This window comes from Equus asinus, chromosome 11 (assembly GCF_041296235.1).
Source record: "Equus asinus isolate D_3611 breed Donkey chromosome 11, EquAss-T2T_v2, whole genome shotgun sequence".
NCBI classification, from domain to species: Eukaryota; Metazoa; Chordata; class Mammalia; order Perissodactyla; family Equidae; genus Equus; species Equus asinus.
In genome coordinates, this window is record NC_091800.1 from 33115136 (window position 1) to 33132033 (window position 16898).

Here is a 16898-nt window from a genome sequence, read left to right on the forward strand (position 1 = left end):
TTTTGCTGTTATCTTGTTCCTTTCCATTATATAAAAAGAAAGAACAAGTGTTAAATAAATTTCAGGCAAATTGTCCATATCATTCTAAAATTTTAACGTTTTATTAGAATAGTTTTTCATTAGGTTAATTTCTTGTTTAGTGATTTCTCTTTTTTGCATTTACAATTACCCAAACTTTTTATTATGAAAAATTTCAAAATATGGAAAAGTTGAAATAGTACAATGAACACCTATTTACCATCCACCTAGGTTCACAATTGATAGCTTTTTGCCTCATTTTTTTTTTCTCTCTATATTTATACCCTTTTTCCTGTTTGGCTGTTTGTCAAGTAAGTTGATCTCAGTATGACATTTCACCCCTAAATATTTCAACCTACATTATCCTAAATAACCATTTTATCACTCTTAAGAAAATTAACGGTAGTTTGACTATATCTTTTTTGATTTTATGACTACTTATTAATAAAATCAAAGACCTTAAAAAAATTTTTCTGTAGTTGAGAGAAGGTGGAATATAAATGACTTAAAATTAGATTAATTATTAAATTAATATAACAAAAGCTGACACTTTGAAAGCACGCTGTATATTTGATACACTTTACGTGTACATTAATGTAAAGAATCCTCAAGCTCAATGAGATGTAGGTAATATTATTCCTATTTTACAGATGAGAAAACTGAGACAAGGAGAGGCCAAGGAGCCTAGTCTCACCTAGTAAGTAGTGGAGACAGTGTTTTAATGCAAGCAATTCAGTCAAAGCAGTGAACTTTGTGATTTGCCATACTGCTGGTTGATTCACATAAATTGCATGAATTATCAGTTTTTACAATGAAGTTCCAAGATGTTTTTTTCTGTTTTTTCCTTTACTCATTTCCTTTTATCTCACATAATTGCATGTGTCTATGTTGAAATCAATTAAGCTTTTCTTAATTGATTTATGGTATGTGTGCTCAGTTTTTACAAATTTTAATTTCGACTCTGACTTCATGTTATTCAAAGAAACAACAACGGCGCCGGCCCCGTGGCTGAGTGGTTAAGTTTGAGCGCTCGGCTACAGCGGCCCAGGGTTTCACTGGTTTGGATCCTGGGTGCAGATCTAGCACCTCTCATCAGGCCATGCTGAGGCAGCGTCCTACATAGCACAACTAGAAGGACCTACAACTAGAATATACAACTATGTATTTGGGGGGTTTTGGGGAGAAGAAGAAGAAGAAAAAAGATTAGCAATAGATGTTAGCTCAGGGCCAATCTTTTAAAAATAAATAAAATAAAATAAAACAATGAGAGTGAATTCAATACTTTTGTTTTAAAATTTGTAATTTTCTTTCAAGCAGCTCATACATAACTTCCTTGCCAAACGTTTTGATATCCTTCTTCTGCAACAAAATTGCTTCCCCGTTTGTGTTAATGTGGCACTTCGTACAGACCTTTTTTTCCACCAGATAGTATTATAGTCAATGCCTGAGAATTTTGTGTTGAGCATTTCTGTGTGTACAGTGTTTAATACAGGGTCGGGTCTAGCACAAGGTTTGTAATGTTGTATTGAAAATATGGGAAGTAGCATTTAAATATAACTTGTATTATGTCAAAATGACTTGTCAAATGTTAAAGTTTTAAATGATGTAGAATATGCTAATTTTCTCACTTTTATTTCATAATCTCAATAGGACTATACAGGCTCCAACCCAAGTTCCAGTGGTCGTGTCTCCTGGGAATCAGCATTTGCATACAGTAACACTCCAGACAGTGCCAATCACAACAGTTATAGCCAGCACAGATCCATCATCAGGTGCTGGATCTCAGAAATTTATTTTGCAAGCTATTCCATCATCACAGCCCATGACAGTACTGAAGGAAAATGTCATGCTACAGTCGCAGAAGCCAGGCTCTCCTCCTTCAATTGTCTTGAGCCCTGCCCATGTACAGCAGGTTCTTACTAGCAACGTTCAGTCCATTTGCAATGGAACCGCCAGTATGGCTTCATCTCCGTCCTTCAGTGCTACTACCCCTGTGGTGACCTTTTCTCCTCGCAGTTCACAGCTGGTTGCTCACCCACCTGGCACTGTAATCACTTCAGTTATCAAAGCTCAAGAAACAAAAACTCTTGTACAGGAAGTAGAGAAAAAGGAGGTCGAAGATAATTTGAAAGAAGACACTGAGAAAACTGAGCAACAGCCACAGCCTTATGTGATGGTGGTATCCAATTCCAATGGATTTACCTCTCAGGTAGCTGTGAAACAAAATGAACTGCTGGAACCTTCCAACTCTTTTTAATTAATATACCAAAGGAATTATGGCTGATTGTTTTGTAATTGAATATTTCCAGTCATATGCAAACTATGTAATTGATTCTAAGATAAGTTCTACAGATATTCCTAATTTTGTAGTTTACTGTCAAAAATAATAATTTAGAGTTAATTTTGACTTTGTTAGATGAGGGAGGAAAACCCAGGTGTTTCTCTTTGTTCTCCATGTGTTTCAGAATTCAATTGTGAAGGAACAGGAATTTTATACTATGAAGACATTCTTTTGAGATTTTTTCAGTTGCTATATAAGAATTTTTAAAGCTTTTTTAATTTTACATTGTATTAGCTTTTCTGATTCTTTTGTAAATAGAGTACTTCAATATAAGGCAACAGGAAATTTATATAGGAACTATTTTCATTCCACTTGTGTAAGTTAAGTCTTGACTCTTTCAAATGCAAGACATCTATTTTATGCTTTGTTAAAATTATGATTTCACTTAGATTGACTTCAGTTGGTTGCACTGTATAATGAACCATGAATATGTAAAAATAACATTGAAAATTGGAATGTGCCCATGATATGGCCAAACCTGTTCCAGAAGCAGGATAGTGGCTCTCCTGCTAACTTGTGTAACCTTGGGCAAGCCACTTGATCGTTTTGGGCCTCACTTCTCTCATAAAAGAAAAGGGTGCATTGGATTAGACTAGATGATCTCCATTTTCCTTACTAGTTCTAAATTTTATGATTCCAACTCCTATATTTTAAAGTTGTATCAATTAAAACATTGTCAGATTGTTTCCTAATGTAAATATTAAGCTAAAAAATTGCAGAAAAGTAAGTGGACCTACAAAATTCATTCTTCTATTATCTGTAAGATCTGCTACGAACCTGAATTCCTAAATACTTTTTGTTCATTAACTCTTTAGGCCACTGTGCACTGTGGTCCCTTAGTAAACTTATGTTGCTGAGTGCTAAGTGATATACTGCTATTCTGAAAGAGTCAAGGTTCTTTCTTAAGGGCCCAGAAAGCAACAAAGCCTTGGGCTAATCTGTCAGTTGCTATAAAAGCATAATTGCTTTATATTTTGGATCATTTTTTTACTGGGAGTGAGGGGGAGGGGAGTACATACAAAGATAATATACATATATATCCAAGATTCTGAAATGAAATAGTTTTTAGACTACTTTTTCAACTGTAAATAATGTACATTTAATTTCACAAGAAAAATTGTTTTCTGCAAATTTTCTAGTATAGCAAAGAAATTTTTGTAGATGAAAAATCGTTATGTTTAGAGGTCTAATATTATATGTTTTCATATTACAGAGTGAATTTGTATTTAAACAAAAATTTAAATTTTGGAATCCTCTAAACGTTTTTGTATCTTTAATTGGTTTATTATTAAATAAATCATGTAAAAATTCTCAGTTTGTGTTTTCAAGCAAATGTTTCTTAAGAACAAGTATACAGAAAATGTTGCTAGCATTCAGTGTTATTAAATGTTTATATAACAAACTCATATATATAACAGATTAGAATTGCCGAATGTCATCCTCTCATTTTTCCTTTCTGTGATGCAAATGGCAGTTTCCAGACCTCACACAATGAATCCCCAACCTCCAAAAATTAAAAAATAAAATGTTCTCAGCAATAATATTAAGCACACTTTAAAAAACAAATTTTCTAATTAGAAATTAGATCAGTTGTTAAACTTAGAAAACATAGAAAAATATAAGAAAATTAAAATCTCAATCCAATTCGCCTATACCCAGGAGTAACTTCCACCTAGTCATTTTCTCCCAAAATATAATTTTAAAAGGAGCATCCTTATCTGTGAAGACAGAAGGATGCAGAGAAGAATCTGAATGAACATGCCTTGTTAAGTTTCCCCATTTACTACCCTTAGCTCAGACCCTTTTGTTCTCATTTCCCATGACTTTCTTTTTTTTTTTTTATTTTTTTTTATTAATGTTATGATGGATTACAAGCTTGTGAAATTTCAGTTGTACATTTTTGTTAGTCATGTTGTGGGTACACCACTTCCCCCTCCGTACCCTCCCCCCACCCCCCCTTTTCCCTGGTAACCACCGATCAGATCTCCTTCTCAATATACTAATTTCCACCTATGAGTGGAGTCATATAGAGTTCGTCTTTCTCTGACTGACTTATTTCGCTTAACATAATGCCCTCGAGGTCCATCCACATTGTTGTGAATGGGCCAATTTCGTCTTTTTTTATGGCTGAGTAGTATTCCATTGTGTATATATACCACATCTTCTTTATCCAATCATCAGTTTCTGGGCATGTAGGCTGGTTCCACGTCTTGGCTATTGTAAATAATGCTGCGATGAACATAGGGGTGCAACGGACTCTTGAGATATCTGATATCAGGTTTTTAGGATAGATACCCAGTAATGGGATGGCTGGGTCATAGGGTATTTCTATTTTTAACTTTTTGAGAAATCTCCATACTGTTTTCCATAGTGGCTGTACCAGTTTGCATTCCCACCAACAGTGTATGAGGGTTCCTCTTTCTCCACAACCTCTCCAACATTTGTCGTTCTTGGTTTTGGATGTTTTTGCCAATCTAACGGGGGTAAGGTGATATCTTAGTGTAGTTTTGATTTGCATTTCCCTGATGATTAGCGATGATGAACATCTTTTCATGTGTCTATTGGCCATATTCATATCTTCTTTTGAGAAATGTCTGTTCATGTCCTCTGCCCATTTTTTGATCGGGTTGTTTGTTTTTTTGTTGTTAAGCAGTGTGAGTTCTTTGTATATTATGGAGATTAACCCTTTGTCGGATAAGTGGCTTGTAAATATTTTTTCCCAATTAGTGAGCTGTTTTTTTGTTTCAATTGTTTTCCCTTGCCTTGAAGAAGCTCTTTAGTCTGATGAAGTCCCATGACTTTCTACTCTTCATCAAACCTAGTATAAAAATGCTCAAGCTTAACCATTTCTTTGAATCTTCATTTCCTTACGAAGACTCTTGTGTCATGTAAAACTTACATTAAATATATTTATATGCTTTTCTCCCTTAATCTATCTTTGTCAGTTTGATTTTCAGGCCCAGCTAAGGAGCTAAGAGGATGGAGGGAAAGTTTCTCCTCCCTAGAACTCTGTCTAGCCATGCGTCCCCTAACCTCATCTGTCATACTGAACTCCTCAACAGGGGCATAGCTCACATGAAGTCTTTGGTCTTGGTACATCAAATCACTGATTCAACATGTATTTATTAAGGAAGCACCTGTGATGTTGACGTCACTATCCTTAACCTGTTAACCTGCTGCTTTCCTTACTTTCCATTCATTCTTTAACCCTCTGTAGTATTGCATTTGTCCTCACTATTTCCTGAAATTACTGTTGCAAAGGTCACTAAACACTAATCAATTTCCGTATTGCAAAATTTCCATCCTTCTCTTCCTTGACCTCTCCAGCATTTGATAACCTTTTATAACTCACTCTTCCTTTAAACTCTCTATTGCCTGCACTTTTGTGCCCAACTCTTTTCTGTCCTTCTGCTGCCTTTATAATAGTTTCTTAGTGTTCCTCTTGGGCTGCTCCAAAGACTTTTTCAAAGGTTAGAGTTCCCCCTTGTTTTATCTAAAGGTCACTGTTTTCTCATTCTCTTTGTTTTCACCTTGTCCCTCTCCAATCTGTTCTCAATGCAACAGGAGTGCCAATTTAATTATGTCAAGCCCTTCAGTGGTTCCTTACTGTTTTCAGATGGAGTTGAGGGCCTGCATGTTCTCACCAGCCTTATCTTCAAATTTTACTCTCAAAATCATACTGTCAGTTACGATTAGGATTCGCTTTCAATTAAAACAAACAATAATTCAAAATTATTAAATAGTACGAAACAAGAAGTCTGGAGTTAGGAGGTTTCCAGATTGGTTAATTCAGGAGCTCAGTGGTGATACTGAGCAACCAGATTTCTTCCGTCTTTCTGCTTTACCATCCTCAGGATTTTGGTGTAGTTTCCAGGATGCCTCCTGCCATGGTTGCAAGATAGCTGCAGTAGTTCCTTCTATGTTTCTGTTTATCACTAAGGAGACCTTTCCCAGACACCTTGAGCAGACATCTCTTTACAGCTCATTGGCTGGATTGGTCGTATACCCTTCCTCAACCAATTGCTGGCCAAGGAAGCGGATTGCCAAAATTACTTAGGCATGTGCTGGGGAGATGGACAGCCAAACAAATTGGGGCTCCAGAGCAAGGAATAAGGGAGGAATAATGCAGCCTACCATCACCCCTAACATCCTTTTTCCTGCCCAAACACTTATAAAAATGCTTATGCCTACATGAAACATGTATTTCTTTCCCAAAGAGAGATCAGCCAGTCTCATCAGTTGCTTTGAGACAGTTTCATGACTTGGGGTGATGTGCAGTGTATTTCAGATCAGCTATGGTTCCATAGTTTCTTGTGTACCATGGTTGTCCCATAAGTTTAGTAGCCATTTTAAAATGGGTGTGTAGTGGTTATCTCAATGTGGTTTTAATTTACATTTCCCTAATGACTAATGATTTTGAGCATCTTTTCATGTGCTTATTTGACACCCACCTATCTTTGATGAAGTGATGGTTAAATTTTTTGGCCCATTTTTAAATTCTGTTGTTTTCTTATTACTGAGTTTTGAGAACTCATTATATATTCTGGATACAAGCTCTTCATCAGATATATGACCTGCAAATATTTTCAAAGTGTAGAAACTTTTTAATTTTGGTAAAGTCTAATTTATCAACATCTTTTATGAACCATGCTTTTGATGTCATGTCTAAGAAATCTTTGCTTAACAAGGTGACATACATTTTTCTTCTAGAAGTTTTATAGTTTTAAATTTTACATTTAGGTCCATGATCCATTTTGAGTTAATTTTTGTAGATGGTGCAAGTTATGTATTGAAATTCGCTTTTTGCTTTTGTATATCCAACTTGTTGAAAAGACTATCTTTTTCGATTGAAAAGTCTGAAAAGACTATCTTTTTCAATTATCCTTTCTACCCTGAATTGCCTTTGGACCTTTGTTGAAAATCAGTTGTCCATATATGTATGGGTCTAATGATGGACTCTCTACTCTGTTCTATTGATCTTGTCTACCTTGATGTGCCAATACACAAGGTTGATGTGTTGAAATCACGTAGTGTTAGTTTTCCAACTTTATTGTTTTTCAAAGTTGATTTGGCTATTCTAAGTCGTGTACATTTACATTTGAATTTCAGAATCAGCTTGTCAACTTTAAAAATAGAAAAAGGCCTTTGGAATTTTGATTGGGATCATGTTGAATCTATAGCTAAGTTTGAGAAGAACTGATATCTTAACAATATTGAATCTTCTGACTCATGAACGTAGAATGTGTCTCCATTTGATTAGGTGTTCTTTAATTTCTCTCAGCAATGCTTTGTAATTCTCAATGTATATGTTTTGCACATACTTTTATCACATTTATTTTTCAGTATTTAGTATTTTTGATGCTATTGTAAATGTCACAGTTTTTAAACTTCAAATTCTGATTGTTCGTTGCCAATTTTGTTTTAAATTTTTCCCCCTATTTTATTGATGCGTAAAGTGCACACATCTTAAGTGTACAACTTGATAAAATTTTACATCTGAATAAATTGGTGTAATTGCCACTCAGATCAAGATATGTAAAATTGCCTGCATCCAAGGCGGCTTCCTCATGGCCCTTCCCAGCCACATGATTACCTTCTGATGTCCCTCAAAATAGTTTTTTATCTTCATATGAATGGAATCAATCAAGATGTACTCTGCCTGGCTTCTTTAACTCAACATTTTTTCTGTGAGGTTCATCCATACTGTTGTGTGTACTGGTAGTTCATTCTTAATCATTGCTCTGTAGTATTTTTCTCCTATGAAAGGACATTTAGGTTATTTCCAGTTTTTGCTTCTGTTAATAATGCTGCTATCAATATTCTTGTACATGAACATAAGTACTCTTTTTCTCTTTGTTATATACCCAATGGTAGAATTACTGGGTAAAGGGCATATGTATGAGTAACTTTAATAGATAGTGTCAAAAAATTTTTCTAAAGTAGTTATGCCAATTTATACTCCCACTAGCAATATATGAAAGTTATATGTGCTCACTTCCTATCCTTGCCAATGATTGGTGTTGGAATTCAATTTAACCATTCTGTTGGGAGTGTTATGATTATGAATTATGATTTTAAGTCCCTGTATAGCTGTTGATGCAGAACTTCTTTTCATATGCATACTGGCCATTTGGAGAACATTTGAAAATCAATGTAATTCACATTAACATATTAAAGAAAAAATACATCTGAACATTTCAATAAAGGCAGAAAAAGCATTTGATACTGTTTCCCCTGAAGTTACAACAAAGACAAGAAGTCCATTATCACTACTTCTATTCAACACTATAGCAGACATCCTATTCAGTGACAGACAGCAAGAAAAAGAAATAAAAGGTATAATGATTGCACAGCAGTATGTTAAACCACCTTTATTCACAGATGACAAGATTGTGATCATAGAAAATTCTAAAAGAACCTACGAAGTATTAGAAATAAGAGAACTTAGCAAGATGGCTGAATATAAGGTCAATAAGTAAAAGTCAGTAGTGTTTCTCTATGCTAGCAACAGAGTATAAAAATTTGTTAATGCTGGGCCTGCTCGGTGGCGCAGCAGTTAAGTGCGCACAATCCGCTTTGGCAGCCTGGGGTCTGCGGTTCCGATCCCGGGTGCAGACATGGCACCGCTTGGTAAGCCATGCTGTGGCAGTGGTCCCACATATAAAGTAGAGGAAGATGGGCACGGATGTTAGCTCAGAGCCAGTCTTCCTCAAAAAAAAAAAAAAAATTGTTAATGCCATTTAAAATAGCATAAAAAAATCAAATACCCAAGTATAAATCTAATGAAAGATGTAAGACCTCTACACTGCAATCTACAAAACACTGCTGAGAGAAATTAAAGACCACTTAAAAAAATGGAGAGGTGTGTAATATTCATGGATTGGAGGACTCAATATTAAGATGTCAGTTTTCCCCAAATAGATCTATGGATCCAATGCAAGCCCAATTAAAATTCCAGCAGGGGTTTGTTTTTTGCTGGAAATTGACAAGCACATTCTAAAACTTACAAATAAATGGAAATAAATTTTACAAAATACTGGAATACAAAGGACTTAGAATAGCCAAGATAATCTTGAAGAAAAAGTTACAGGACTTCAAGAATTACAAAGCTACATTAAGACAGTGTGGTACTGGTACAAGGTTAGACAGATCAATGGAATAAGAACCTGGAAACAGACTCATATATGTGGTCATCTACTTAACAACAAAGGTCTCAGAAGAATCTCTGCGGGGAGGGGCTGACCCGGTGGCGCAGCAGTTAGGTGCGCACGTTCTACTTCGGCAGCCCAGCGTTCACTGGTTCGGATCCTGAGTGCAGACATGGCACCGCCTGGCAAGCCATGCTGTGGAAGGCATCCCACATATACAGTAGAGGAAGATGAGCATGGATGTTAGCTCAGGGCCAGGCTTCCTCAGCAAAAGGAGGAGGACTGGCAACAGATGTTAGCTCAGGGCTAATCGTCCTCAAAAAAAAAAAAAAAAAAAGACAAAAGGAGCAACTTAGGAAGAGGGAACCAAAGCCAGCTCTCTTAGTGTTTCTTCCCAAACCTGGAAACCTTGAACTTTAAAAAAAAAATATATGTTGAGAGGTGCCAGCCCCTTGGCATAATGGTCAAATTTAGCGCACACTGCTTGGGCAGGTTCTGGTCCCAGGACTGGACCTATACCACTGGTCAGCCATGCTACGGCAGCAACTCACATATAAAGTGGAGGAAGACTGGCACAGACGTTAGCTCAGGGCTAATTTTCCTCAAAACAAAAACAAAAACAAAACCCACAGCAAACCCAGACAGTTTTACTTCAAATATTTCTGTAATTCTCACTTTCTTCTCCATCCCCACAATCACTGATCTGTTTGAGAGTCATTTTGGGCTGTAACACAGAGGTTGTCTCTCAACAACTGCTCTCCTTTCCCTTTAATGATTCTTCCATAGCACAGACGATAATATACTTTAAAAATGCAAATTTGGGGGGCCGGCCTGCGGCCAAGTGGTTAAGTTCGTGCCCTCTGCTTCCAGGGCCCAGGGTTTCCGCTGGTTCGGATCCTGGGCACCGACCTAGTACCGCTCATCAAGCCATGCTGAGGTGGCGTCCCACATACTGCACAACTAAAAATATATACAACTATGTACCTGGCGGGGGGGGGGGGGGGGGGGGCGGCCAGCTTTGGGGAGGAGGAAAAGTAAACTCTTTAAAAAAAATGCAAATTTGACTTACTGCCTTTCTGGATTGAAAAAAATTTTTTTTAAAGATTGGCACCTGAGCTAACAACTGACGCCAATCTTTTTTTTTTTTCCTGCTTTTTCTCCCCAAATCCCCGCAGTATATAGTTGTATATTTTAGTTGGTCCTTCTGGTTGCGGCATGTTGGGATACCACCTCAACACGGCCTGATGAGTGGCGCCATGTCTGCACCCAGGATCCAAACTGGGGAAACCCTGGGCCACCAAGGCGGACCTCGGGAACTTAACCACTCGGCCACAGCCGAGCCCTAAAACTTTACTGAGTTAACATCATTAAGAGAATCAAATCCAAGCTTCTAAGCAGACCACACCTGGCCCTTTATGACCTGGCATTTACCTACCTCTCCAGCCAGTCCGCTTGCAACGTGAATTTTGACTCTACCAATTTTAGAGCTCTCCTTACCGTTTTTTAACACATGTTCTACTCTGTCGGAAAATGCCTTTTTCATTTCCTTCATTGATTAATTCTAATTCATCTTTCAAGGCTGAGGCTCAGGTATCACACCTTTGAGGAATCCATCCCCATACCTTATATTGGGCTAAGGGCCCCTCCTTGCTATCGCATGACTATTCCCCTTCTTTCATTTAAGCACTTAGAACTGCTTTAAGTTTCTGGAGAGCATTAATGTCTTCGAAGCCCAGGGCTTAGTTTAGATTTTGGACGTAGCAGATGCTCAACTTCATTTCCTTGTTTATCTCTACTGACTGAGCCGCTCACTCCCACTCCCCTCTGCTCCTCCACCTCCATCCCGTGGAACTTGCTGGGGGCTTCTTCTCTCTGACCTGCATGTGTCAACAGGGAGTGAGGGAGGGCCTGACCCACTAGGTTGGAAAGAAAAGCAGCCACTGAGACAACTTCAGGCCACCTTACTCCCTTCAGTGCCTTCGGACGGAACAGGTTTTCCTTCTCTACCTGGAAGCCAACCGGGGAGAAAGCTTGGGCCTCTGTTGTTCTGGGGAGTGGAACAGCGCACCCACACCGGAACCAAAAGGGTTCCTTCTCTCTAGGTTCCGCAAAGACAGAACGACTTCCGGCGAGTCCTAGTCTGCTATGGTTCCCAGCGTAACGATCCCGGCTCGACGCGCAATCCGAAGCTGTGCTCCCGGAAACAAACACGTAGCCGCGAATGACGTCACGGGTCAAGAAAGGCTTGGCTGCCTCCGGGAGCCATGATGGGGACCGCGGTGAAAATGGAGCTCCACGTGCCTTCTGTTAGTAACAGACATCCAAACGCCCCACGTTCCTGAGGCATAACAATACGTTCCACATGTGCTTTGAGCTATCACTCCTGAAAGCTCTATTGGCGTACGGGCGTGCGGTGGAAGAGAGGGCGAACGTGAACCGCGGAGGCCTCCGTAACCATGGCTGCGAGGGGCGGGAACTGGCAGCGCAGGTCACGGGACCGGGGGCCGGGCCGGGAGACTGGGTCCTCCACCGTCCCAGCCGGCCCCGCGCCCGCTTTTCGCCTCCCCTCCCCCCGCGGCGCGCTGCGTGGCTGCTCGTTGGCTACTTAGGACGGAAGCTCCAGTTGGTGTTTCTCCAGAAGCTTCCCCCTTGGGCGGTGGCCAAGCTGTTAACCTCAGTAGTAGCAGCTCCAGCAGCGGTAACAGTGACTATTAGGGATGGCGGCGGCTGCAGCAGGACCTGCAACAGCCCAGAGGTGCGTGCTTTTTCTTCTCTTGGCTGTTTATTTTTATTCCCCTGCTTTTCTTGGTCAGTGAGCCCTGCTGAAGTCGTTGTTTTCCTGGCAGGTTTTTCCGGAGCTTCTCAGATGCTCTGATCGACGAGGACCCCCAGGCGGCGTTAGAGGTGAGAGAGCCCTTCTCAGTCTCCTCCACTCTCCTTTGGGGAACGCGGCAGCGACGGGTTCTGGCCGACCCCTCCTCTTCCCGGCTTTGCCTTTCTGGGACCCGGGCTGCTGTTTTTCTTGTGTCTCAGCCCTAATATTGACAGCCTCGGCCTCTCCTTTCCGTGGCCTACAGTGGCCCCCTTACTCTAGACGCCTCTTCTTGCCCCGTTTTACTCCTAGACCGTTCCTGCATCCTCGCAGCTTAGAAAAATCTGTTTTTGGGGGGCATAGTTGACGTCCATACTTGGCCTGAAAGGGTTTTTTCTTTTTAGGTAGTATTTGTGCCTAGAAGAAAGTGAAATCTAGGCTTGATGATATTTGCTAGTTCGGTTTTTTATTTGATAATTATCCTTGCTATTCGTATGACTCAGGTGCCTGTGTGAACTCAGACTACTGGAACAAAAACCTTTTCCTGTATGTCCCTGAAGATTTCCAGATGTCCTGTCATTGTTCATTATTCTACTCGTTTGTGTATCCATCAAGACAATTTTGGGGGAGTTGCTGTGTGCAAGGCACTGATTGCTATGGATTAAAATCTCATTTGTATATTCATTGACTTAGAAAGCACTTTGTGTGCAGTGGAAGACTGTAGAGCTGTGAAGGAAAGTATAAGAGCAAGAGTAAGATGCTAATTAAAAGTAATAGAGAACTCAAGCTAAGGGTACATGATTAAGTGGGTCACACAGTTTAGCCAGAGGTTTCTTGCTTTGAAGTACAGAAGAGAGGAAACCCTGTTTCCTCGTTATAATTTAACGTAAGCAAGGTTAGTGATTTGAGGCGAGAGAACCATTTTCCTAGTTATGACTTCTAAAAGAAATTTGCCACATCGGTGGTAGAGTCTCTCTGAGGAGGTGACATTTGAGCAGACACATGAGGGAGTGAGTTGGGAAGCTCTGGGGAAAGAGCATTCCAAGCAGGAGGAAGAGCCAGTGCAAAGATCCTGAGATAAGAATGAAGTTGGCCTGTACAAGGAGCAGCCAAAAGGCCCGTTTAACTAGAGAAGGATGAAAGAGGAGTAATAGCTGAGGTGGGGAGAAAACCAGGGGCTAGGTCCCTTAGGGCCTTTTAGGTCAGAGTATGTTTTTGGATCTGGATATGAAGGCCTTCAGATAAAGTGGTTGATTAATCAGTTGTACTATGATGTTTTCTAGTGAGGCTTCTGGGATCAGTAGTAGAATAATGTCACAGGAGGCGTTGAGAATTTTCTTCACAATTCTTTATGTCAGCTAGACAGCAATTAATTTCCAGAATCGAGGTTTGTTATGGTCCTTTTAGACCCAGTGCCTCCTTTGAAAATACAGTTTATATGAAAGTTGCTTTTGAAGGATATTAAAGTAATGAATTTGTCACTTTCCATCTCACTTATTTTACTTTTTATATTTTTTGAAGTACAATATAGGTAAATAATGCAAGTCTTAAGTCAGCTATGAAGTTGTAGTTTTACATATATGTATACCACCCAGATCAAGATATAGAACACTTCCATCCTCAGAGCTTCCTCATGCTTCTTTTCAGCCAATAATTCCCCTTACCTGCCAGGTAACCCCTGTTCTGCCCTCCATCACCATCAGTTAGTTTTGCTTGTTTTTGCTCTTCAGGTAAACAGGATCATAACCTAGGTATTCAGTTGAGTGTGGGTAGTCTGACTTGCCCTAAGCATTATGTGCGATACATCCATATTGTTGTGTGAAGTGGTAGTTCTTTTTCCTTGCTATGTAGTATTCCTTTTTATAAACATAGCACTGTTTATTCTAATAGTGGACATTTGGGTTATTTCCAGTTATTAACTAGTGTGAATAAAGCTACTGTGAATTTTCTTGTACATGTATTTTGGTGAACACATACATGCACTCCTTTCTTTTAGGTGTATATACCTAGGAGTGAAATTGCATAGAGTAGAAATGTGGTTAGCTTTAGTACCTTGGTTCTTTTTTTTATTTGTTTAAGATTTTATCTTTCCTTTTTCTCCCCAAGAGCCCTGGTACGTGGTTATGTATTTTTAGTTGTGGGTCCTTCTAGTTGTGGCATGTGGGACACCACCTCAGCATGGCCTGACGAGTGGTGCCATGTCTGCACCCAGCATCCGAACCGGAAAAACCCTGAGCTGCCACAGCAAAGTGCGCAAACTTAACCACTTGGCCACGGGGCTGGCCCCAGTACCTTGGTTCTTAAAGTGTGGCTCTTGGACCAGCAGCAGCAGCACAACTTGAGAACTCATTAGAAATGCAAATTCTGAACACCCCCTGACACCAGATTTACTGAAAGTCCTTATGACTCCTGTAGTCCACTACTTCTTCCCATCTGTTTTGCAGGAGAAAACAGACCCAAATAAATCCAAATGATCTGTCATAGGGATGTATACAGCCAGTTAGAGGCAGAATGGGGGCCTTGGGACGTGCTTCCTGACTCTTAGTCTAGTGCTGTAGAAGAGTGGTTCTCAAAAGTGTGGTCCCCATACGAGCTGCAGGAGCATCACCTGGGAACTTGTTAGAAATGCAAATTCTTGGGACCCGCCACAGACCTGAATCAGAAACTGGGGGTGGGGAGAATGATTATGATAAGAACCAGCTCTGTTAGGGGAAATGTTCTTTTTAAAACTGGAGATGACCTCACAAAGATGAACAGTTTGATGTTAATTACCAAATAATTGGTAATAAAAGAAGGGCTGGAACCTTGATGAGAAGTGAGAGTCTGTTTCTAGATTTTCCCAAGAGCTGGTTTGACAGTAGCCATTTTGAAATTCAAGTCTCTTGATATTACATCACTTAAAATGTTGCATTTTTATATAAGACTATCCAATTAGTAATAAAGGGGAAATGTTTGAATCAAGCTGACTCACATTTTTCATTCATTCAACAAACAAGGTACATTAGTGGTGAATGCTGTACTGGGAGGGAGAGATCTAAAGATGAAAAGATTGTGCAGTGAGGGAGTTTGCAATCTAGTGGGGAGACAAATAGAAGGTAGGTACTCTAAAGGAGTGGTGTATAAAGTCCAGTAAAGAGCATAGCAGAATGGAGGCTAACTGGGGAAGTGAAAAAAAAGCTTTACAGAGGAAGTGTCAGTTCAGTAAGGAGAGAAAACACACACAGTCATGTGTGCTGCATAATGTTTTGGTCAGTGATGGACCACATGTACAACAGTAGTCCCGTACGTAAGATTAGTACCGTCTAGCCTAGGTGTATAGTAGGCTCTACTGTCTAGGTTTGTCTGAGTGCCCTCTTTGATGTTTGCACAATGACAAGATCATCTAACCACTCATTTATTAGAACGTATCCTTGTCGTTAAGCAACACACGACTGTATGTGGATTATGAGAATCTTTTGAGGCTTAGCATGAAAAGTGGTTAAGAGCACAGGCTCTGGAATCAGACTGCTTGGGTCCAAATCCTGTTTTCACGATAATTATGTAACTTCAGGAATGTTCCTGTTATCACTCTGGGTCAGATTTCTTGTCTGTAAAATGGACTAAATAGGAACGACTTGAGAGGGTTGTTGCGAAGATAAGTGATGTAAGGTACAGATGAATCCCTTGAGTTAGGCATCCTGCAGCTTCTTTGCTCTCTCTGTTTCAGCCACACTGGCTTCTTTCTGTTACTTGAACCTGTCAAACTCAGTCCTGATGGAGAGCCTTTGCACCTGCAGTTCCTTTTGCCTAAAAAGTACTGTTTATTGACCTATCTCTTGTTTTCCTTGGAGATGCTTATCACTTTAGATTTCGGCTGAAATGTCACCTCAGAGAAACTGTTTTCTCTGACCACCCTGTCTAAATTGGGCCCCAGTGAAAGCTTAAAGAGAACAGGTGTTTCATGTATCTTGTTTATCTCTGTTCTCAGTGTAGTGCCTGGGGTGTGGTAGGCATTCTAATGTGTTAAATTACCCCTACCATAATTCTTGTAATAAGTGTGTGGTGGGTATTTGCTCACAAGGAAGCTGAGGCTAAGGAGATTAACTTGCTCAAGGTTATACAGTTTAGAAGTGAGAAGTCTCTGGGTTCAAGGCATCAAGGTCATCCTCTGGAGCTGGGGTAGGATTGGGGTTGTATGATATAAAGGTTGGTAGCTGACTTTGAAGTAACTGACCAAAAACAGTTTTGTTGAGAGTGTAGCTGGTTAGTCTGAACGTACAGTGGTATTGGGTCTGTGTGGGTTTTTTTTTTTTTTTTTATCAGGAGTGCTAGGTAGTTTAGGAAGGGAGAAGGGTTGATGTTTTTGTTTACCCATGATTGGGGATTAGCTGTGGCTAGAAGAAAACTGAAAGTGGAGTCAAGTTGAGATAACCAGAGCTACATGCTTGCAAACACCAGGTCAGTCTGAGCAGTCTGCCTTTGCTTTTAATCTTAAGTTACCTTTTTGAGTAGCATTTTAAAAGAGACTGAAACTTTAAATATTTGGAAATTCATTTTCTAGGATCCTAGTGTTAAACAATTTTAATGTCTTAAAAGAAAA

At 39.6% G+C, this 16898-nt stretch overlaps 2 protein-coding genes across 11 annotated transcripts in view; both read left to right on the forward strand.

The window, feature by feature from the left end:
• Positions 1-3673, forward strand: part of ELF1 (E74 like ETS transcription factor 1) — a 108179-nt gene extending 104506 nt beyond the window's left edge. For all 10 annotated transcript variants that reach the window (XM_014854849.3, XM_070480862.1, XM_070480861.1 and 7 more), the window contains exon 9: positions 1669-3673. In XM_014854849.3, the coding sequence (XP_014710335.1) occupies positions 1669-2275 (607 nt within the window). In that variant the 3' untranslated portion in view covers positions 2276-3673. The remainder of the gene's footprint in view (positions 1-1668) is intronic.
• Positions 3674-11738: 8065 nt separating this feature from the next.
• The window catches only part of SUGT1 (SGT1 homolog, MIS12 kinetochore complex assembly cochaperone), a 37891-nt gene continuing 32731 nt past the window's right edge, over positions 11739-16898 (forward strand). The window contains exons 1-2 of the mRNA XM_014854856.3: positions 11739-12262; positions 12354-12411. Of these exons, the coding sequence (XP_014710342.1) occupies positions 12225-12262; positions 12354-12411 (96 nt within the window). The 5' untranslated portion in view covers positions 11739-12224. The remainder of the gene's footprint in view (positions 12263-12353; positions 12412-16898) is intronic.